The sequence below is a fragment of the Delphinus delphis genome, chromosome 19 (assembly GCF_949987515.2).
Source record: "Delphinus delphis chromosome 19, mDelDel1.2, whole genome shotgun sequence".
Taxonomy (NCBI): Eukaryota; Metazoa; Chordata; class Mammalia; order Artiodactyla; family Delphinidae; genus Delphinus; species Delphinus delphis.
In genome coordinates, this window is record NC_082701.1 from 8,403,775 (window position 1) to 8,425,512 (window position 21,738).

General features: G+C 52.0%; 1 protein-coding gene, 1 long non-coding RNA gene and 1 other non-coding gene across 3 annotated transcripts; all 3 read left to right on the forward strand.

Annotated features, from left to right (window-relative positions):
* The first annotated feature begins 1,158 nt into the window (after positions 1-1,158).
* PRCD (photoreceptor disc component) lies at positions 1,159-13,539 on the forward strand. Its single transcript, XM_059996604.1, has 5 exons — positions 1,159-1,580; positions 1,875-1,943; positions 3,969-4,043; positions 4,443-4,531; positions 13,125-13,539. Exons 1-3 carry the CDS (start codon positions 1,507-1,509, stop codon positions 3,988-3,990), a joined length of 165 nt encoding a protein of 54 aa, XP_059852587.1. The 5' UTR covers positions 1,159-1,506; the 3' UTR covers positions 3,991-4,043; positions 4,443-4,531; positions 13,125-13,539.
* A 2,457-nt stretch (positions 13,540-15,996) lies between these two features.
* On the forward strand, positions 15,997-21,664 carry LOC132414802 (uncharacterized). Its single transcript, XR_009517028.1, has 4 exons — positions 15,997-16,101; positions 16,628-16,726; positions 17,180-17,278; positions 18,747-21,664. It is a non-coding gene; the product is annotated as an uncharacterized lncRNA (long non-coding RNA).
* LOC132415619 (small nucleolar RNA R38) lies at positions 18,562-18,645 on the forward strand. Its single transcript, XR_009517339.1, has one exon. It is a non-coding gene; the product is annotated as a small nucleolar RNA R38 (small nucleolar RNA).
* Positions 21,665-21,738: the final 74 nt, after the last annotated feature.

A 21,738-nucleotide genomic window follows, 5' to 3' on the forward strand; every position in this document is an offset into this window, starting at 1 on the left:
TCTCAGGGAAGGGGATTGGACCAGAGGTGGGGACTGTGCCTCTGAGAGCCACCTGGTCCCCACCCTGCAAGCAGCTGCTCGATTCTGGTATGGAGGGGGTCCCACCTCTGACTCCCAGTTGAAGCCTGAGGCCAGACCCGGGCTGCAAGCATCTGAAACATGTGACACATGTGACGGCTCTTGTGGGGTGTGTCCAGTTCTCCCTAAGACTCCCTGCTGACACTGCCCTTCCCAAGTCTGTGTCCACTGCTCAAGTATGGCAAGAGGTGGCGGCTCTCCTCTTCAGCTTTGGTTTACGTGTTTATTTTTAAAAATTCTATTTCAAAGCAGAGGGCCCTAGGGCACAGCCCTAGCTCCGGGCCTTGCTGGAGCCCAGGGTTCAGGTACGTTACTGGAATCCTGGGTGGGAGGCCTCTTGCCGCTCAGGTCTCAGTTGAGGGAGGGAAACTCTAATGCCCTCTTCTGGGGGTCTTGGAGAGAGATGGAGGAGAGTGTGTGGGCTTAGTTTCTTATGCCACTCTCAGACCCGTGTTCTCTCTTTTGGCCTGTGCTCCGCGTGCTTCCTGGGCCGCCTCTGATAGCTTCCCAAGAGCCAGTGCAGTGGCCGTCCAAACGGCTGCCCAAGAGGTTCCCCTGGGATGTGGACAGAAAGTAGGAGAAATCTTGATTCTATTCACTTTGATCTCACCCTTTACAAGTTTTATGTATGTCTCTGGTGCGGGACTAATACAGTTTGCACAGTAATATAGTATATAATTTATGAGTGGATGCATATGTCCCTTTTCCTGAGTGCACACTTAGATTCTGCCTTTTACTGAAGAAGGTATGTAATCAGAAACATTTGGAAACGGCTGTCCAGAGGTTAGAAGTGAACCACTTAGCCAGCCCTTCACTCCCTGGCCTCCCTTGTCTTTCTGGCTTCATCATCTATATTCTTCCCCTGTCCTCCTCCCCTCCCGATGCCTCCCCTGTGACATCATGACTCCACCAATACTCAACTTCCAGTTGCCAGAACATGCCCTGTGCTTTCACGTCTGCAGCCCTGGCGGAGTCTTCTGTCTGTGGGCCCACCCTTCCTTGAGCTCCTGCAAATACAGACGAGCCCAGCTCCTCTCTGAAGATTCCCCTGATGCTTGCAACTCCCAGAGTGCTCTGCAGGCACCGTGAATAGCCTAAGTCTGTCTGTGGTGGTCATTTGTTTAACTTGCCCGTGCGTTTGTCTAGACTCTAAGTCCCTTGAGGGTCAGGCCCGGGGCTTACTTATACCTACGTCCAGAACAGACTGAGGTCGATTTACCCTGCCACGGGGAGGGGGGACAACCGGGTCCAGTGAGGTCAGTCAGTCTTCACAAGGTCGGGTCTGCTGACCCCACTAATCAGCTTGAGCCTCCTAATCCGTCGCCTGCAGGAGCCTCAGGAAGGACCGCGGGGGCTCGGGAGAGCTGGCAGGGGCCATCTTGGCCTTCTCCTGCGGACGCGGTCTGGAGGGGATGGGGCAGCTGAGCCATGTGCACTACCCTCTTCCTGCTCAGCACCTTGGCCATGCTCTGGCGCCGCCGATTCGCCAACAGGGTCCAACCGTGAGAAACTGACTGGGCCATGGGCTGGGGTGGGGGAGAAACTACTGCGCTGGGTTACAGCCAAGCTGAAGGCGGGCGGGGGCTGCCTGGGCTCCAGGGAGGCTGGGAGGGACTTGCCAGGGAGCCCTGAGAGGTTCCCCCTCGAAGTAGGGGGAACTTGGAGCCCTTCAAAGACGCTGGCCACAGCCTCCGGTTCCAGAGCCCAATGTGGCTTAGGTCTTGCAGAGAAGCAGGAGCGGGGTCTGGGGTCTGGGTGCTGCCCACAGCTCTGCCTGCCTCTTTTCCCTCCCACAGAGAGCCCAGTGGAGTAGATGGGGCAGTTATGGGCAGCAGCTTGGAAACAGACCTCCAGTCCTCAGGCAGGTAAGGCAGAAGAGTCTAGGGTGGAGGAGGAAGGGTGTCGCTAAGGAGGCTGCCGCTGTCCCCTGTCCCTGCCCAGGCCCCGGGGGTGTTCGTGGGTATGTGTGTGTGTGCGTGCGTGCTCCACGCTGGCCCCTCACCCCAGCTACCCTGCTCACTGTATGCCTAGTGGGCAGGCCGAATGTCTGTTTTCTCCAGTTGGGAATGGGACTCCCAGCTTCTCCTCTGGACCAAAATTTCTCTGCCTTGCTTGTCCTAGTGCGGGGTGGTCCCCAGGGTCCCTTCTGTTGGAAGGTGCAGGGGGAGTGGAGAGAGGGATGAGGCAGAAGCAGCTCTGCGTTGCTTTGCTTGCCTTCCCTTCCCCCTCCCTCTCCCGCTGCCCCCCCCCGCCCCCCCAGCCCCCCCAGCCTCGGCAGCAGCGGAGCTGCCTGAACCTCCAGCAGGATTCGCTGTCCAGTCCCCAATAGAAGGCGCAGGAGGAGCATGACATCATCAGCACTGAGTGCCATTGGCTGGGCAGTCCCTGCGGGCAGGACACTGTCTCCAGTGGCCAGAAAGTTAACTCTTCCCTATTCTGGAGCCATGTGGCCTTTACCAGGGGTGAAGATTGGGGAACTTCTGGACTTTTCCTTCCCCGCTGACTAGTGTCCTTTGATGATAGGGGCTCTATGCCCAAGAAGACACTGAAAAGTCAGCACATATTTCTGAAGAACATACAGTTGGAAATGTTCATTTGTGCCTTTGGGCCCATCTAGTGTGGGGGACCTATCTGAAGAGTGAAATTCTCTGCTGTGGAAGCATCTTCTAGCCCCCGGCACTGCTTCTCTCACTCCCCTGAAAGGAGGCTCAGACGGCTAAGACAGTGAACATGCATGCTCGCCTGTGCACCCCACGTCTCTTCCAGGGAGTGGGCGATGTGCCTGCAGTGTGCCCCATAAATACGTCAAGGTTGGCAAGCCGAGAACTTGGGTCTTTCTCTGTGTCTCTGCTCTGACTTCTCAGTCCTTGGGTTCCCCCAGGTTTGGAATGTCAGAGGGCCTCCTGGGAAGCCCAGGGCCTGTGCAGGAAGCAGAGTCATTTCTGTGACGCCCTTCCTCGATAGCTGGGCTAGCTGAGAGGGTCACAATGGTGCCTAATTATGGCTACCGGTGAAATGGGCTGACACGTTTAAAATGACGATCACTGGGCCCTCAAATGCTGACTGGTCCTCACTGTTGAGTTTGGGTCTGGAGCAGGGCAGCCTGAGTTTAAATCCTACCTCCGCTCTTACTGAGAGGCTGTGGGCAAATTATGTAATCTTTTTATTCATATGTATAAACTGTGATTAATAACGGACTGGTTGTGAGGTTTCTGTGAGGTTTAAATGAGATAACGGTAGTAAAGCACTCAGCACAGAGTAGCTGCTCAGTTAGCGCCAGCTCTACTCTTGCTGTTATATGATCAGTGCTTTATTCTTCCGCAGGGGTTTCTCATACATTAACTCACTCGGAAGTCTCCATGGCCCCAAAGGTTTGGCAGTTCAGGTGTTTCTAGCTCTTGTCAATGGTGCAAGAAGCTGAGGGGCAGGGAGACGTAAATGATTTACTCAACATCGTCCACCCAATTTGTGGCTGATGTGGGACTGACAGGTCCCTGACTTCAGGCCGTCCATCTCCTCGACTGAAATGCCCCTGGACCTCCTGTTGGGAGAGAAAAGGCCAAATCTGGGACCATCTGGCCGGGCCTGGTCTGCTGTGGCCTTGCCAGAAGGAAGCAGTTGCCTGTTAACTCCTTGGGACCCAGCTAACTGGTCTACCAACCAACCCCTTCTGCCAGTGGTGGCTCCACGGAGGGCTGGCCCAGCGGGGCAGTAGACGTGAAAGTTCTGCTCTCCGGTTCCACAGTCATAAATTCCAATTGGCTTCTGGGGTGTTGCTGTTCCTCAATAGTGGGGTGAATCGCTAGGCTTGGGGGCAGGAGGAAGGGGAAGGCTGGAAGTGTGGGAGGGTCATCCTCCAGTCTTCTGACTCCGTGCTCTTTTCTGTTTAGAGAGAAAGAACCGCTGAAGTAAGCCCTCGCCTCTTCAGGAGGAGCTCCGCGCCAGGGCCTGGGATCAGCTGGCAGGTAGGGCAGGGGCTGCAGCCTGGAGGAGAGAAGGCAGGGCTGGGGACAAGAAAGGAAGAATACAGAGCACGCAAGGCCTGGCCATGTGGGAGCAGAGCAGGCTGTCTTCAGCTCTGTGGTCACGATGGAGGTTAAGGGTAGGAGGGTGGACTCCTTCCGTCGGCTCCTACTTTGAGCCTGTTATGTTCCAGGCCACAGGGCAAGGGTTAGTTTTAAGAGAACTACGTGTGGTCTCAACAGCATTTTCTAGGCCTGGGGATGGTGGTCCTGCTGGGGGGCCTGTAGGCTGTCTAGAGGACTTCTCAGGGAGAGGCAGTGCTCTGGGATGCCCACTCTGAAATACAAGGCCCCGCTCTGGGGTGGGAGAGAGAGCCGACCCGGCTTGGTTTTCTCTTTCAGCTCACGTCCTGGTGTGCCCCCCACCCCCGAAGGACACCGTGGTGGAAGGAGCTGCAGGAGGGAGACTAGGGAAAGCAGCCGTTGAGAAGGTAGACTCCCCTTTTCGGCCCCCAGACCCACCAGTCTGCGCTTCCCCCAAGGCCCTGGCTCTGGGGCTTCTGAAGCTGGGCCTGGCCGGGCAGGCGGGAGGGGCAGAGACGCTCAGGCTCTGGGACGGGCTCCCTTCCTCTGAGGAGGCCCAGAGAGAGGGACTCAGTGGGGTCCCCTCATTTAACTCGGGGGCAACCCCTGCAGCCCGGGGCTAGAGGAGGGAACAAGTGGGGGGCGAGGAGACTCCAGAACTGAGGGACAGAGATGGTTCACATTCACAAAGGAAGGGCTGCCCTTTCACCCTCCTCTGAACCCTCGCAACAACCCACGGAGGCTGGTCATGTTATTGTCCACGGTTTAGAAATGAGGAAACTCACAGAGAGCTTTGCTGATTTGCCCAGCGTCACCCAGCTAGTAAGTGGAGGACCCCAGGCTCACAGGCAGGTTGCAGAGCCCATGCTCTTCACGCCCACAGCGCAGGCCTCCCTGAAGCCGCCTGCAAGTCTGCAGCTGCTCAGTGGAAGACGCGGTATTACTGGCCTGGCCGCCCATCTTTGGCAGCTCAGCTTGTCCAGGGCTGTGTGGTGTCACTTTGCGATGGTGGCACTCACTTCCTATGACATTTGCCTCTCCCTGGTCCCCAGAGGTCACCCTGCCACTGGCTGCTCTGCTGAAATGATCAATAGGAAATGCCGTTCGGATCTGTGACATGTCTGCCTACAGCTGGATGGAAGCAACTCACAGCTTGTCCTCGGAGTGTGTCTTCTGTGTGTGTGTGTGTGTGTGTGTGTGTGCACGCGTGCCCGTGTCCCAAATGGGCAGTAGCATGTGGGAAGGGAAAAAGCATGACACTTGCTTCCGTCAATCTGCTGACTGCTCGGTAACGGCGGTGGCCTCCTTTGCCCCCAGCTGCTCTGCCCTTTCTCTCTCTTTACCATCCTGCCTGATCCTGAGCAGACAGAAAAGCAGATTTCCGCTTCTGCTCCCTGCGGTCCAGGCGCAGACCCTGCAGGCTGCTGCTGCCAGCTGCCTTGCAGCCATTCGTCTTCCAAAGCCCCCCAGACTCCCCCCACGTGCATCTCACCTCCCCATCCAGCCCCCATTGCCCATCCAGCAACGAGGTCTCTGCCCGGCTGGGCCCCGCCCCTGACTTTCAGGAAAGAGGAGCTGGGGGAGTTCTCTAGACAGCAGGAAAGGGTGAGGTGCAGCCGACTGGACTCGGGGAACCCACTCTGAAGTGATGGGGAGTTGGGGGGGCTGCTGCAGGGAGCCTGGCGGTTCTGTGGGAGCCTCACAAAGTAGGGCAGGGCGGAGGCAGGGGAAGGGTCTCATCAGGGGAAGGAGCTGCACCCCTGACGCGGGCCACGAGTTCGTGACCACCTGTCTCAGCTCCCGTCAGCATGTCTTTCTCCCTGGGAGGCATCAGCCTTCCTGGTGACAGGACTCTCAGGCTGAGGGCCGGAGCGCACTGCTCTGGGACCCAGTCTGTACTCCGTGATCCAATGTATGCATCCATTCTCTAATCTACTTGCCATATTCCTGTCACTTCATCCTTGCCTCCGCTCTCTGCCATTTTCAAGTTGCCTGTCTCCTTCCACTGGGCTGAGGAATTGTCAGACCAAGGTCGCCTAGCGGCACCGGGGCTGGCTCACGGCCCAGACGCACATCCACAAAGTGACACCCCTTTGCAGCCCTGTTCTAAGAGCCTGCTCAGGAGATGAAGGCTCCTCTGGGGACTGGTTCCAGATGGAGGGAGGGAAAGCAAGAGGAAGGGGCTACTGGAGGTGGGGGGATGTGTCTGCCTGGGCTTGGAGGCTGCCCAGGCCCTGGCAGCCGGGGTGCCATGTGGGCTGGGCGGGAGGGGCTCTCTCCCCCAGGGAGCAGGCTGGCTTCGGTGGGAGCAGATTGTGTTTACACCTTCCCCACACACCCGGCCCACGCTCGCCTCTTCTTCTCAGGGCTCTCCCACCCCTGGGCTCTCTGCACAGTCTGCACATTGGCAGCTTCTGCTGCAGAGAGTTGCCACCCTCGGCCTAGAGAGCCTCTACGGGAGGCTGCCCGGGACCGAGGCGCCCCTTCCTCGGCCCACCATCTCCTGTCACAGCAGCTGGTAGGAAGCCCATGCTGGGGGTGGACCCAATGTTCCCAAAAGGCTGAGTCCTTCTCCCCTCCCATTTCCTTGGAAAGAGCCGCTGCTTGGAAATGGGAGCAGGAAAATTCAGGGGCTTGGTAGACTGACCATAACAGGAGGGGGGGATTAAGGGCAACTCGAGAGACAGAGCTGGGTCACTCCTGGTCCGGGGTGTGGGCTCTTGTGAAATGATGATAAAGGATCTGAGAGGGAGGAGCCCTGAGTCAGGGCACCGGGTTGAAATCTTGATGCCGCCACCACGTCCTACCTCTGTGGCCTTGGGTAGGTTACTGAACGTCTCTATGCCTCAGTTTCCTCATCTATAAGATGGAGATAACAGTAAACCTTCTCACAGGATTATTGTAGTGTTAAATTAGATAATGCGTGTCAAGGGCTTACCATGTTTATTGAGTGTTCAGTATATGTAAGCTAGTGTAATTGTGTTTATAAACTGTCAATTACTGAACAGTTAGTCATTTCAGAACAGTTAGTAGGTTCAGAACAGCTAGAGTCCCTCACCCCCTCCCCACAGCCCTTCCTGGCCTGTCTTTCCACATACACACCAGCTGGGCAATGGGCAACCCTGAAACAAATGAGAGGAGAGCAGGAGGTGGAACTTCTGGGTGGGGGCCACCTAGTAAGACCCAGCACCCAGTGAGATGGTACCAGAGTGCACCGCTGTTGCTTCTCGGTATCTAGAACCCTGTCCCAACCTCCAGTGGGAGGGTCCTGGCCTGGATACCTTCCCCGCAACGGGCTCTGCTTCTCCGAATGAATCTCAGCTCCCAGAGAAGACAGGAGGTGGTTGTCCTGATTCTTTTCCATCCTCCGTCTGAATGCTAATCTCCCTACTGATGGGAGCCTGAGTGACAGGGAAAAGGCTGCTCGGAGCTGCAGGGTGGCCGAGGGCAGCAGCCGGGAGCGAGCGGGGAGGTGCTGTCTGCTACTTCTGTAGCTGCAGCTCAGGGCCGCTGCCAGTCTCTCCTGGAGATTGGGACACGACCAGAGAGCTAATGAGGTGCCAGGGGTGGGGCGGGGGAGCAAGGGAAGCAGCTGCCACAGCTGCCTGGCATCACCCGAGGGTGCAGATGCAACCGGGGAGAGTACCCGCCCATCCCAAACGTGTGACCGAGTGTCTACAGGCAAGATAGTCCTGGGCAGGGGCAGAGAGCACAGGCCCCGGTCCTAGACTAGGGGGCACGGCGCCTATTGGAGGCTGGCACAACGGCAGGGGACCCAACTGGTTCCCCCAGGCTCCCAGGGCCCCTCTGCAGGGCCCTCACTGTTAGGAAGAAGCCCAAGACCTTGAGATAGAGGCAGTAATGCTTCTCTGTGAGCCTCAAAAGAAGGAGAGTAGCCAAGTGGCTCATATTAAGGTTTACTTGACTATCGTGATGATGACACTACTCATATTATTAATACTGGCTAATGGGTCTCAGACACTTACTCCGTGCTAGGCGCTGTACCAAGAGCTTTATTCATAAGCACTGTCTCACTTATGAGGCAGGAACTGCTGTTAACCTCATTTACCCAATACGGAAAGTGAGGTTCACAGAACCCACTCAAGGTCACGCGCCGCTGGTGGCAAAGCCAGGACCTGTGCCTGGGCAACGCTGATGCCAAAGCTTGTGAGGCTGTCGGGCGAGGAAGGAACTGAGTCCAGAGCGGGGCCTGTGAGAAAGCCTGGGGTGACCGTCCTCCAGGCACAAGGCATGAGAGCTGCGGCCTCAGCCCAGCAGTGCCTTTGCAGGTGGGCCGGGCGGGGTTTGCCAGGGTGATTCACATGCTCTCTCCTCAGGAACCTGGGGTTCAAGGGCAGACCAGACTCTGGGTCCCGAAAGGCCAGTCCTTGTCTACCAGCTGAGGGGAAGGAGGAGAGTGGCCCCTCCAGGATCTGTCATCCCCTTCAGGGAGGAAGCAGTGGCCACCGGCAGGGGTGACGGACGGCGAGGCCAGCACTGAGAGCCACTGCCACTGCCATTCTGCTACCTCCTTCAACCAGGGCAGAGCCCCTGGGAGGGAGACGATGGCAGCCAGCGGCCCGGCTGGAGGCGGAGCTAGAGGAGCGGGGAGCTGTTTGTTTTTGCAGGGGGAGGGCGCAGGGCATGTGGACCAAGGAGGTAGCTTCAGGAGGGATCCACGGACAAACTGGAAACAAGTCCTGGAACTTTAGAACTGCAGACCCTCTCTGTGGAATGCACATGCCCCCTAGTGGGGACTAAGCCTAGAGGGTGGAGAGAAACTTAAAAGAAAGAGTTACAGATGACCATGACCTACGAGCCTGGGTAGGAATGGCCAGTCCTATCCTTCTGTGAACACACACACGCCCACATAACATCACACGCAGAAGCCAGCTATACTAAGTATTAGAGGAAACTATTCCATTTATTCACTTGCTCCTATCTAACAAGCATGTATTGGGAGCCTACAATGTACAAATCCTGTGTGAGGTGCTGGGAATGAGACAGCGATAAGAGGCAGTGCCTGCCCTGCTGGTTAGTACAAGACCAAGATCCTGGCCTGGGAGGTCCAGTTCTGCCAGCCCAGCCACTGCCTGGTCACTTGACCTTTCCTTCTCTGGACCTCAATCTCCCCATTTAATAGGCATGTGTTGAACCCAGGTCGGCTGGCGCTGGGGACGTAAAGGACTAATGACCATCCTCAGGAAAAGAACTGTCTACTAAGATGCAGGGGATGGACCAGATGACCCCTGGGGGCTCCACAGCTTCTCCCAATCAAAAGAGACTCTGGGGCTTCCCTGGTGGCGCAGTGGTTGAGAATCCGCCTGCCGGTGCAGGGGACGCGGGTTCGTGCCCCGGTCCGGGAGGATCCCACATGCCGCGGAGCGGCTGGGCCCGTGAGCCATGGCCGCTGAGCCTGCGCGTCCGGAGCCTGTGCTCCTTAACGGGAGAGGCCACAAGAGTGAGAGGCCCACGTACCGCAAAAAAAAAAAAAAAAAGAGAGACTCTGGTGGACTGTGTCTGGAGGTGCTAACAAGGGCTCGCTCACTCAACAGACATTCACGGAGTGTCTGTGTGCCAGGCACTGTGGATGCAGAAATGAATTAAGACTTCCTGCCACAAACAACCAGAAAACTGAGCAAAATATAAGAAACAGACACTTGACAATGCACAGCACACAGGACGGTGACCTCACGATTGCCTCAGCGTCTGCCTCAGACAGTTCCCTGCCTGCGGCGCGGGGAGGGCAGACCACGCAGACCACGGTGGTCTCACTAGGATGAGGAGACATGATGAGAGTTCAAGACGGTGCTGGGTGGGGGGCTTTGCAAAGGACATACATACAGATCAATGAGATCCAAAGACAGGACAAAGGTGATTCAGTGGAGAAAGGAAAATCCTTTCAATAGAATACAGAAAGCACTAACCATAAAAGCAAAATGGATAAACTGGACTTGATCAAAACTGGAAAGACTGGGAGATAATATCTCCCAAGCAAGTATCTGAGAAAGGACCTGTATCCGGAATATTTAAAGAACTTTCACAACTCAATAAGAAGATAGGCCAATACAAAAAGGGAGGGTTTTAAAAGACACTTCACAAAAAAGTATACATAGGGCCAACAAACACACAGAAAGATGCTCAGCGTGATAGTCAACGGGGAAATGCACGTTAAAACCACAATGAGACATTATGACACACCTACCAGAATGGCTTAAAGACTGACCATAACAGGTGTTGGTAAGGGTGTGGAGCAAGTGTAACTCTGTAATATGTTGCTGGGGGAGTGTAAGCGTCACAAAGCACTTGGGAAACCCGTTTGACAGTTTCCCCTGCAGTCATCTAAGAGGGATGAAAACTTATGTCCACAAAAAGGTTTGTACAAAAATGTTCATTGCAGTTTTATTCATCATAGCTCCAAACTGGAAACAGCCCAAAGGTCCACCAACATGCACGGGAATAAAAATGTTGTGGTCTATTCATACAATGGAATGATATTCAGTAATTAAAAAGGAAATGAACTACTGATCTAAGCCACAACACGGGTAATTGAGAGAAGCCAGACACAGAAGAGCACCTACGGTATGACTCCATTTATATGAAATTCTGGAACAGGGAAAACTAATCTCTAGTGACAGAAAGCAGACCAGTGGTTGTCTGGGGCCGGGGCTGTATGGAGACCTGACTGTAAAAGGGTGTGAAGGGGATCTCCGGGCGATGAAGATGTTCTCAATTGTGATGGGGTCGTGGCTGCATAGGTGTATTCCTTATTGGACTACTGCACTGTACATTTTAAATGGATGCATTTTATTGTATGTAAATTACACCTCAAAAAAGATGACTTAAAGAGTTTCAAAAAAAAAAAACCAAAAAAAACAAGAACGAAGACTTGATTCTTGCCTTGCTGTCTAGTAGAAAAGCCAGACACGAAAACAAATCATCATAAAACAGTGAGCATTAAAAGAAGTATGTACGTTCACATAATAAGAGTGCCGCTTACTGAGTGCTTCCCTCGTGCCCGGGCGTGCTAGATACTCTTTGCGTGCACAGTCCTAAGACCGTCGTGTGGGGTTTGGGAGAGCCTCTGCCTCCTCCTGTTGCAGATAAGGAACCTTAGAGAGAGGTGAAGTCATCTGCTTGGGGTTACTCAGCTCGAAGCAGCAGAGCGTGTGCTGAAACAGCCTGCTGTGGACGCTGGGGAAAGAGCTAGGGGACTGCTCGAGCACCTCAGGGAAGATTTCTCAAGGGGGTGCTGAAGCATGAGTTGGGATTTGCTACGCAGAGGGAAGGATGAAGGGAAGGAAATGTCAACGCAAAGGAAACAAACAGCATGAGCAAAGGTGCTGCAGCAGTTGTGAGAAGGCAGGGTTTCTGGGAAGGAGAGATGTGTCCAGAAAACAGCAGAAGAGGTCAATGGGATATTACCTATTCTTCAAATTCACTTATTTTTTTAAAAACCCATTAAGTAATAATTTTATGAGAGGCAACAGATCTTCCGAGCAGGCGAGTGAAGTGTGTGCTATTGGTCAACACAGGAAAGAATCCACCGCAACCCAAGGTCATCCATCCTCAATAATTAGGGTTCGTGTTGTTCTGTTTCTTCTCCTCCAGGAAGTTAAAGCTATGTTCAATGGTCCCAGATCCTGAACAGGATTTGTGGCCCTCTTTCACAGTCCTGAGAAACTAAAGGGAAAACATCCCCTATGCTTTTATGATGGGCTTTCTAGCTGGATGAATTAAAATCACCAGAGTTAACAAAACATGATCCACTGTCATAGCGTATTTTTCCAGGAAATCCAGCATAGCAGTTAAAACCATAGGTTTGGAGGCTAGATTGAGTTCTCAGTGCCCCTACTTACTAATGACTTTCATCTTTCTGCACTTTGGCTGCAAAATGGGAGGATAATGACAGGGCTGTTGTGAGAGTCAAATGAGATAGCAAACTGAAGGTGCTTAGAATCGTCAAGTTTTATACATTAAATATGGGCAGCTTTTTGTATGTCACTCAGATCTCAATAAAGTGGTTTTTTAAAAAAGGTGTTTAGAGCAGTGCCTGGCACGGAGTCAACACTAGACACCAGCTGTTATTTTTTTCAGGATGGTAATTTGAGTGTGTCAGTTTGTCTTTATTTTACCACGATCCATCCTTCCAGAGAATAATCATTAAAAAAAAAAATTTCGGAAAATGTCGATCATATCATTTAGGATGATTTTGATTCTTTTTTTGGCTGAGTTGGGTCTTTGTTGCTGCGTGCGGCTTTCTCTAGTTGCAGCAAGCAGGGGCTACTCTTTGTTGCGGTGTGCAGGCTTCTCATTGCGATGGCTTCTCTTGTTGCGGAGCACGGGCTCTAGGCGCACGGGCTTCAGTAGTTGTGGCACGCGGGCTCAGTAGTTGTAGCGCACGGGCTTAGTTGCTCCGCGGCATGTGGGATCTTCCCGGACCATGTCTCGAACCCCTGTCCCCTGCACTGGCAGGCGGATTCTTTTTTTTTTTTGGTGGTACGCGGGCCTCTCACTGTTGTGGCCTCTCCTGCTGTGAAGCACAGGCTCCGGACGCGCAGGCCCAGCGGCCATGGCTCACGGGCCCAGCCGCTCCGCAGCATGTGGGATCTTCCCGGACCGGGGCATGAACCCGTGTCCCCTGCATCGGCAGACAGACTCTCAACCACTGCGCCACCAGGGAAGACCTGGCAGGCGGATTCTTACCCTCTGTGCCACCAGGGAAGCCCAGGATGATTTTGGTTCTAACAGAACACCCAACTTGAGATGGCTTAAACAACACGGTGGTTTCTTTCTTAAATCTCACACTCTGTATTTCACTGAAACTAAGATGCCATTGCTCAAAAGATGCCTCCCACATTCAGAAATACTAACATGTAAAAATACGTGTCTCTGAATCAAACAAAAGGTCTGAAGGCAGGGGGTTTGGGGACTGGTTTCTCCAGCAGTTCAAAAGCATCTTCAAGGGTTCATGCTCTTTTCTCCTCTCTGCCACCACAGACCTTCCGCTCTTGCTGGGAAACGGGCGTCATGGATACAAGATGGCTTCGGTGCTCTCAGGCATCTCCTCACGATGTCCCAAAGCCGGAAGAGAGGCTACTGTTCTTAAAAACTAGAAAACGTTCCCAAACCTGGCAGAACTGCGCCGCAGACCCTTTCCTGAAACAATTCCTGGCAAAGGGAATAGCTTTCTATGGCTGAGATGCACTCCTTTGGGCAGGGCAGGGGCTTGCTCAGTAGCTCTGCTGTTTGTAAGACAGAGGAAGGACAGCTGCAGGACTAGGAGTGCCTGCCACACGGGTGAACTTCCCGGGATGTCACTGGTGCATCTGCTCCCAGTTAAGCAGCCAGCTGCTTGGGATATACCTACCCTCCTCATGCTTTTACTGATAAAATTAAAGATTCCTTTTCAGGTTAAGAAATTCACCTCAATATTTAAAGACTCTGTTTTCTATATGTGGGTTTCGGATACCATGTCTTAAATCCTAGCAGTGACTGGAACTCAGTGAGCTGACCGCTTGAGCACAGCAGGCCAGCTGACCAGATTTCCCCTTTGCACTCAGAGTCGAGGTCCCTTGAACGGCCCTGGGGACTCTTGCCCTGTTCAGCTTGTGATCTACTTCTGTCACTTATCACTAGACTGCGTGACTCTTTCCATGTAATAAATAGAGGTCTACGCCGGCCTTGAATAATGTAAAACTCAAACGTCCTAGACCTCACCAGCAACGAGTGCAAATGAAGGCACACTGGCCTCGGCATTTCGGTCTCAACAGCTCTGAGCCCTTGCCAGCTCATTCAGGAATTCTGGTGCATTCTTTGAAGTCTTTCTCAGTTATTTCTGGATTGCCTAAGCAGTGCACCTGACGTGTGCTCAGACGCAGGCCTCTCATTGCATTTTGCTCCGGCCGCTTGGCCACAGCCCAGCAGCCCGTGACACCGCCATCCGCCGTGAGCCTGTTGCTGCTCCACCTAGTGCCCTGTCAGGTGTGAAAGCTACACTGTGGCCTCTGGCACAGTGGCCCTTCTCGAGCTGCGACAAATGGCCCTCACTGCACACTGGGTGGCAACTAGTCTGGGACCCAAAACAGACCTGCCAGGGCCCAGAGCCTCTGCCTTTCACTGCAGCCTTTCACTGCAGGCTCTCACCCTCACTCTTCCTGCCAGAAAGTGGCTCGAAACAGTGCAACAGGTGCCCATCATTCTCCCCCAGTTTCCTCCCTAACCACCCATGCAAACACACAAAATCCCTCTTCCTTCCCCTTCCCCCCAAACCAAAAACCCTTATATATAAGATCCATTTATATATATACACACACGGTGCAGTATAACTTTGTGGTGAAAGCACAGACTCTACAGGCTGGGATCAAACCCTGACACCACCAGTTACTAGTTGTGTGAACTGGAGCAAGTTACATCATCTCTCAATGCTTCTGTTTCCTCATCTGTAAAAAGGGGGTAGCGATAATGCACTGCACTGTGCAGTGGTGAGGATTAAACGAATTAATATCCGTAAAGTACTCAAGGAGTGAGTGGCATACAGTAAGTGCTATGAAGTGTTAGCTATCATCATTGTTTTGCCTGCAGATCACCTGCCCACACAAGCAGTTTTTGGCAAATTCCGCACTTAGGGTCTGAGATGAAAGGAATTTAGTTTGCAGGGAGAGACCCCATTCTTTCTTTCGGTATTATACAAAATAATCTGTTTTCAAGGGTAAGGTAGAGAAACGTAAGGGCCAATTTCACACGATAGAAGCTATTGCTAAGTTCATGATTATATTTGTGAAGTACTTACTGTGAGCAGAGGCAGTGGAATACCAACTAGGCCTGTGAGGAAATTAAAAAGAAAAAACAAATTAAAATAGACTTCTGCCTTGAAGAGCTCACAGTCCAATTGAGGGAGGTGAACATTAACAAATGTGGTAACTTGAAAATAAGTACCCACAGTGTATTACCACATACAGAACAATTTAATCCAGACTAAATGCCACTGAGATCATTGCTGAGGGCTGATGAGCACGGGGAGAAGGTAATACAGAAAAGGCTTCGTGGTCTTGCAAGTTTAAACCAATTTCCAAATAGGTGTAAACTCTGGCTCTGACTCTAGTTGTTGTTTTGCCCTTTTGTTATTTCAAAACTGAAGCCGGGGTGATTACCTGAAAATCAACACTCAGGAGTAGCAGAGGGCATTACACTATTCTCAGTTCTTTTCGTAATTTGATTATTTTTCCTTGTCGGAATTAAAGCCGCGCCCCGGCGGGGCGGCGGGGCGGCGAGACCTGAGGCGCGGGGATAAGCCCCCGGGTTCAGGGTAATTTAGAGCCCGGCCCAGCCCGTCGCTCTCGGGCGCCCTCTGCCGGCCGCGCCCGTGCCCCACTGCTCTCGCCCCAACTAAGAGCAACTGAGCGGGACGTCGAACAATTTCCCGGGAATCTCCCTCCTCTTCGCTAACGCAGCCAACCACCCCAGACGAACTCGCCCCGCCCCAAATAAAATCCGCACAGCAATTAAGAACGAAATCCGGCAGGGCCTCAGTTCCCTCAACCGTTCCTCTCGTGAAGTCCCCTCGAGTTTTCTGAGACCTCCACCGCCCACCCAGTCTCGGCCAGGGACACCCTGTTCACTCAATAGATAAATGACTTTGTGGACGAGGCGACAGTCCACCTTCGTTTTCTAACGGCCGTGGTTCTATACAGAGCAGGCCTCTCACCCCGGGCTCTCTACTGTCCCTGGCGGCGGCCACCATCTAATCCCGGGTCCAGAGCCGCGCTGAGGACGCGGCTGCCCCGCAGCGGCGAATGTTTGCACTACATTTCCCATCAGCCTTTTCTCAACAGCGCGAGAGTTCCGGCGAGACTGCCGCGAAGACTTGCGCGCAGGCGCGGCCCTTCTCTCTTTTCGGCGTCGGTCTCGTGGCGGGAAGTCATGGTGGCCTCAGGCTGGTCCGAGCTAGGCCGGCAACCTCGGACCTTTGGCGGCGGTAAGGCTGCGGAGGTGGGAAAACGGGGTCTTTCTTGACACGGCGCTACCACACTCGGCCGCCCCCTCCTCGAAGGAGAAATGGTGACTCTTAAGCCCGGTCTCGCCCCGAGTAGGGTGATTGGGAGGATTCGCTGAGATAACTGGGGAAACGCTTTCCAAAGGGCGCGAGTGTTCATTAGTGAGCGGGGAGAGCCCAAGCCCACCTTGGCGTCGGAGCGGCCCTCCTGGGGGAGAGCGGCCCTTCCGTATTGCGCAACCCCCGCGCCCCCCTCCCCGGCTTTGCAGACACCCATGTGCTGAGCTCGCAGCCCCGCGGCCTTGGCAGGTCCCCAGGTCTTTACACGGAGCAGGCTGACAGGGACGGTTCTCGGTTCACTTCAGGGGTGTTAGCGGCTGAACGGCCCCAGTCAGTTTTTATGTAACTCCAAAGATGGTAATTAGGGGGATGGTGGACTTTGTTTGGAAAGCCGTAGGCCATAGTTTTACAACGACCCTTAACACGCTCACGTTTTCGTTCCCCACAGGCCTTTGTTTGGCAACTGCAGAGATGGTGAGAAGCCGACGTGCACGTTGAAGCTTAAAACCAGCGAATGGAACCCTGAAATGAGTAAGAATGGATGCAGGTAAGACCTGGGGGGGCACTAGAAGTGAGAAGGGGGAGGTGGTGTGAAGGCCTACCGCATACCGCGCCCTCACGCTCTGGTCTCAATTCTGAAGTTCGGCTCTGAATCCGGGTGGACCCAGAGGTCCCGTCAGGGTCCTGCCTAGAATCCAGAAGTGAGGATGGCCTGAGCCAGTGTAATCGGGGCCACTAGGTGTCACTGAAATGAAAGTGGATGCCGCTGCATACAGGGGTGAAAGGAAGACTTGGAAAATGAGCTTTGCTTGGCTGGGATTTAGAAATGTTTTGTCACTGGTTGAGCTGAGGTTGGTTTGAAGTTATCCCTGTCTGAAAGGACATCTTTTGTGAGGAGTTCTGACTCGCTTAGGTTCAGCTTTTTTAAACACCGTCGAGAATCAATACCTTAAGTTGGTTTCTGTTAGAATGAAGTGTGTTATCCGTATTTCTCTTTTAGATTAAAGATGTTGGCTGTGGACTTGGAAAAAAGTCACATGAAAACCATCGTTCAAAGATACTGAGTGTAAGGATCTTTGTGATGAAATTTCTATGAATGGTAAGATTTTTAGCTCTTTCACAGAATTGCATAGGTTATGATCCCTTTAAGTGTTGGTCAGTTAGATTCTGAGATGTGTGGGTCTTCCAGGATTATTAGTGGCTGGATAAGAGAAGTGGTATGGCACTCTTTGCTAGACCCCTGCGAAGCAGCCTCGCAGTGTTTGTTACAACCCGACATGAGGTAGATATTTTCCCTGAGTTGCTACTGAGTAAGTAAACCGAGACAATGAGTTCACTCATCCATAGTACGCGGCTAGGTGTTTTTTTGTTTTGTTTTTAAAGAACCATAAAGATATAGCTAATTGATTTTGGGAGGTGGGGGGGGTGTTATTATTACTATTAAGCTTTTTTTTTAATTTAGAAAATGTCACTGATGTAATGTTGTCAGTTGTAAAGAGGTGTGTCTCAACCAGATTGTAACAAAATTACCACAGCTTATTCCAAAAGAAACTATTAAGCTTTATTGAGGTGTTAGTTGAACGACTAGTTACTGAGTTAGGCCAGTGGTTCTCAGCTTGGGGTCGGGGTGCGCTGGGACGCAGTAAGTACCCCGAAGTACCCTGCAGTGCGCAAGACAGCCCCCACGACAAAGAGCTACCCACCCAAAGCGTCGGTAGGTTGAAATCCCGTGTTAGACTAACTTGAGAGATCTAGACTCCAGTCTCAGCCTGTTACCAGGTTGACCGCACCAGAGCCTTATTTCTTCAGTTTGTAAAAACAGGAATGGTGCTTCTCAAACCTGGCTGTGCACCTACAGAGGTTTGAAGTAGTATACATGTTCTGGACCCCACCTCTGGCCATGATGAGATGGCTCTGGTTTAAGAGTGGGTACGGAGGAACAGTTAGATGATCTGATCTACTTTTAGCCAGGGATTTTTATGACAGCAAGATTATAGTACTGGCTGTTTTTAAGTAGCTCTCAGGGCAGATCTATAATCCCTGTCTTAAAGCACTGAAAGCCACATGGTTGCTCTGCAGTATCCTTTTGCACACAGAGGTGAGTGAAGGAGAAATGACCTTGTTTGATGTCGATTCCTCTTGGCATCAGGTACCCTTTGTGCAGCTGGCCTTCAGTGGTCTGGCTGAAAGGAGTAATCCGCACTGTCTCAGGCATTTTACTGACACCAGAAAGATGCTGGAATGTATATACCATACTTGGCTGCTAGACACTTTGTGCTAAGGGAGACCCTGGCTTTAAAAGGACAGGAACTGTCAGCGTGTCGGGTCTGGGATGCTGGGTACAGCTAGGCACAGTGCTGCGGGCTGGCTGAGGGGTGGGAGCTGAGTCCATGATGATGTGAAGTTATCCCTGTCTGAAGGCAAAGAAGGGCCTTTCTGTGTGGAATTTGTATATCTGAGACTCAGTTTCCCAAGTTTTTTTAATGCCTGATTTAAAAGTGAGCTACCTGAGAGAGATTGTGTATATCTTCTTGAATAGGTTTTTCTTTGCAATTTCTCCTCGCCAGGTACAGTCTCAGCCTCAGTTTGAGGCCGAAAATGATGCTCCAGAACAAGACACTAACTAGCAGCAGTGCCGTTTCCGCTGCCCTGGACCCGAGGCGGAATTTCTCTCGTGTGTGTAATAGAGAAGATCTTTGGAACAGGCTTGGGGGGAGTGTTCTTTTTGCTTCCCCTGTCCTGGCCTTTGAGTTGTGCTGAGTGGCAGGGAGACTTTTACTTAGGTTTGTCTTCTTCGCCGGGTGTCTGCAGTGAGTGAGACAGAATTGAACTGCTTTGCCTGAAGCAGGTGAAACGATGATTCTTCTCGTGTTTGTAAGCTTTCTCTTTCTTCTTACGTGTCCCAAAGAAGCCCCACAAGCCTATGATGGTTAGTTATCCCCGTCTGAAAATCTCAACTGAGGGAAAACCATCTGTTCTGAGGCTTAAGGGGCTGGCCCTGTGCTCTTAAAAGAAGTTCAGGCTCTAAGGGATCGAATTGAATGGACTCCACAGGGAATTGTGCATACCCTGCCAAGACCCCAGTCCTAATGCATTCACCCCTCTGCAGCTTGAAAAGCAGTGGTGTGGCTGCCCTGTCACACTTTAGGCCCCTTGATTAATGGCTCTGAGGGCACAGGCTGTAAGAGGTGGCAGAAGTGGGCAAGTGGCCCAGATTTGGTTTATACTCTATTGTGGAATGAAAGAGTGCTTGTCGCATATTTCAAGAAAATGAATGTGCTGTTTGAAACAGACGGGAATGGCAGCTGTGGCAGTGAGAACACTTCAGGACTATCTGACCTCTTCCCCTTGCACCGTATCCTGACATGCAGGAAAGTCGGTACAGTGGCACTAGCAGAGCGATTTGGTTTCCAGGTGCTTTGTTAACACCAGGGAGCTCTCCTGGTGTTCGCTCAGCTCTGTCTGAATGGCATGGCTGGCATGTGAGCAAGAGAGTAGCAGAGTGGAGCTGGGCTTTGTTCCCATTTAAATGCCAGGCTTGAACTGGACACAGATTGCCTTTCTTTTCTGTTGAAGTTGGGAGGTGTGTGCAGCTCTTTATACGTAAGGTCACATATTTGTTCGGTCACCAAGGAAGCTATATTTGGAGTGAGATTTAAAGAGCCTGAAAACCGGTCCAAGCAGCTTATAGCTGGGAGTAAAACAAAGCAAAAGGACGTGTTAGCAAGTGAGAAAGTCTACCTCCTGGGTTATACCCTGCTTCTGCGTGGACTTGACTGCTCTGTGGGACCCAAGTGAACCTGTAGGTTTGTTTCTGTTTCTGTTTTTTTTTTAAGCTGCGCCGCACAGCTTGTGGGATCTTAGTTCCTCAGCCAGGGGTTGACCCCTGGCCCTTGGCAGTGAGAGTGATGAGTCCTAACCGCTGGACTGCCAGGGAATTCCCGAACCTGTAGGTTTGACTCCAGAAGGGGTTGAATATAAATGTGGCCAGCACTTCATTCATGGCCGCTCTTTACTGGTACTGGCCACTTGCCAGATTCTGCTTCCTCAGATCACAGTCTCCCAAAAAGGGGAGTCATCGGGAACCACCAGGCTGCACTGAATTGATCTGGTGGTGCCTTACACGCACACACACATGCACGCACGTGCGTAATGACTGATTGCTCAGAGTTCCTCTAGGATCACCTTTTTTTCTCTAGTTTTTTCTTTAAATTTAACCTCAGTTTTGAGTCTCTTAGTTGGCTGCTGCATCAAATGATTCTTTGGTTTTTTTGTTTTTTGGTTTTTTTTGCGGTACGCGGGCCTCTCACTGTTGTGGCCTCTCCCGTTGCAGAGCACAGGCTCCGGGTGCGTAGGCTCTGCGGCATGTGGGATCTTCCCGTACCGGGGCACGAACCCGCGTCCCCTGCATTGGCAGGTGGACTCTCAACCACTGCGCCACCAGGGAAGCCCGATTCTCTGGTTTTATAGGTTGCCTCCCAGCGATGCCAGAAGGGATCAGCACAGCCCCAGGTGCTGGTTGCTAACGCCTATAAAATACCACCACCCCCTTCAAAGGAGAATCATTTGAGAGTTCTTTGGACTTCATCTTCAAAAGTAGCCAAAGAATTCAAGTGACAGGGTATCCCAGAAGTGAAATCCCAGTTAGTGAAATCAGGGTATAACTAAGAACATTCAGAATACTGCACGCAGTTTAGGTGATCTTGGTATAGTGGCGGGACAGCAGTGATTACAAAATGAAAGTAATTAACATGTGCATGCTCTGTTGGGGAGACTAAAAGGAAAGAGGTGTTCAGCCCAGAAAGACATTTCTCAGTGGATTTCCTATGAAGTCAATGTGTCTTGGGTATAACTTTGAAACAAATTTAAAAATTTAAAAACTGACTTACTAGCATTTGTGGATTTCAGATTGAGACCCGTGTAAAAGCAGTGTTTTATTCTGTGACTCAGCATATTCTTTTATAAGTGAAAGTTTCAGAATAGTTGCGGGTAACAGGATGCAATCAGATGTTTTGGTGTTTATAAGTTTCCCACTAAATTGTTCTTATACCCCTCTAACCGGTTGACAGGTTTTGGTAACTACAGATGTGATGGGAATAGGGGAAAATAAAGTATGGATAAAAATGGGTCCAGGCATCGGGAAGCTATGGTTTCTCAAGTAGCTGCTTTAGTCATTAAAGCTTAAATGTCCTTTCACTTAATCACTTGTCTCAATTTCTGAAGTAGCATTTTGATTCATCCCTCTTGTTAGGTGTGCTGATAGGATCGTCCCTTCAAAACCACAGACCCAAGGGCCAGGTTTTGGGCAGGGAGGCTCTTGCCTACCAGACCTGTGGAGACATCCCCCTGTCCCCTCCACTGCCTTGCGGGGTAGGGTGTAGCAACATCAGACTAGACATCAGGACAGTAAATCCCAGGGTTTGCTTAAGGGGTAGTATGGTGATAACTCAGTTGGTTTACACTTCTATAGAAGCCCATGTAATCTAAAATAAAACTGCCTATATCAAGTCAAATTATTGAAGCCATGACGTTTAGTGTCCGATAATGAGGGTTCATTAC

What these genes read in the sequence shown, in the direction of transcription:
- PRCD (XM_059996604.1), top strand. Translation starts at nt 1,507, where the DNA reads ATGTGCACTACCCTCTTCCTGCTCAGCACCTTGGCCATGCTCTGGCGC. An exon ending in TTCGCCAACAGGGTCCAACC is followed by an intron (nt 1,581 to 1,874) that starts GTGAGAAACTGA and finishes TCCCTCCCACAG; the next exon opens with AGAGCCCAGTGGAGTAGATG. An exon ending in GACCTCCAGTCCTCAGGCAG is followed by an intron (nt 1,944 to 3,968) that starts GTAAGGCAGAAG and finishes TTTTCTGTTTAG; the next exon opens with AGAGAAAGAACCGCTGAAGT.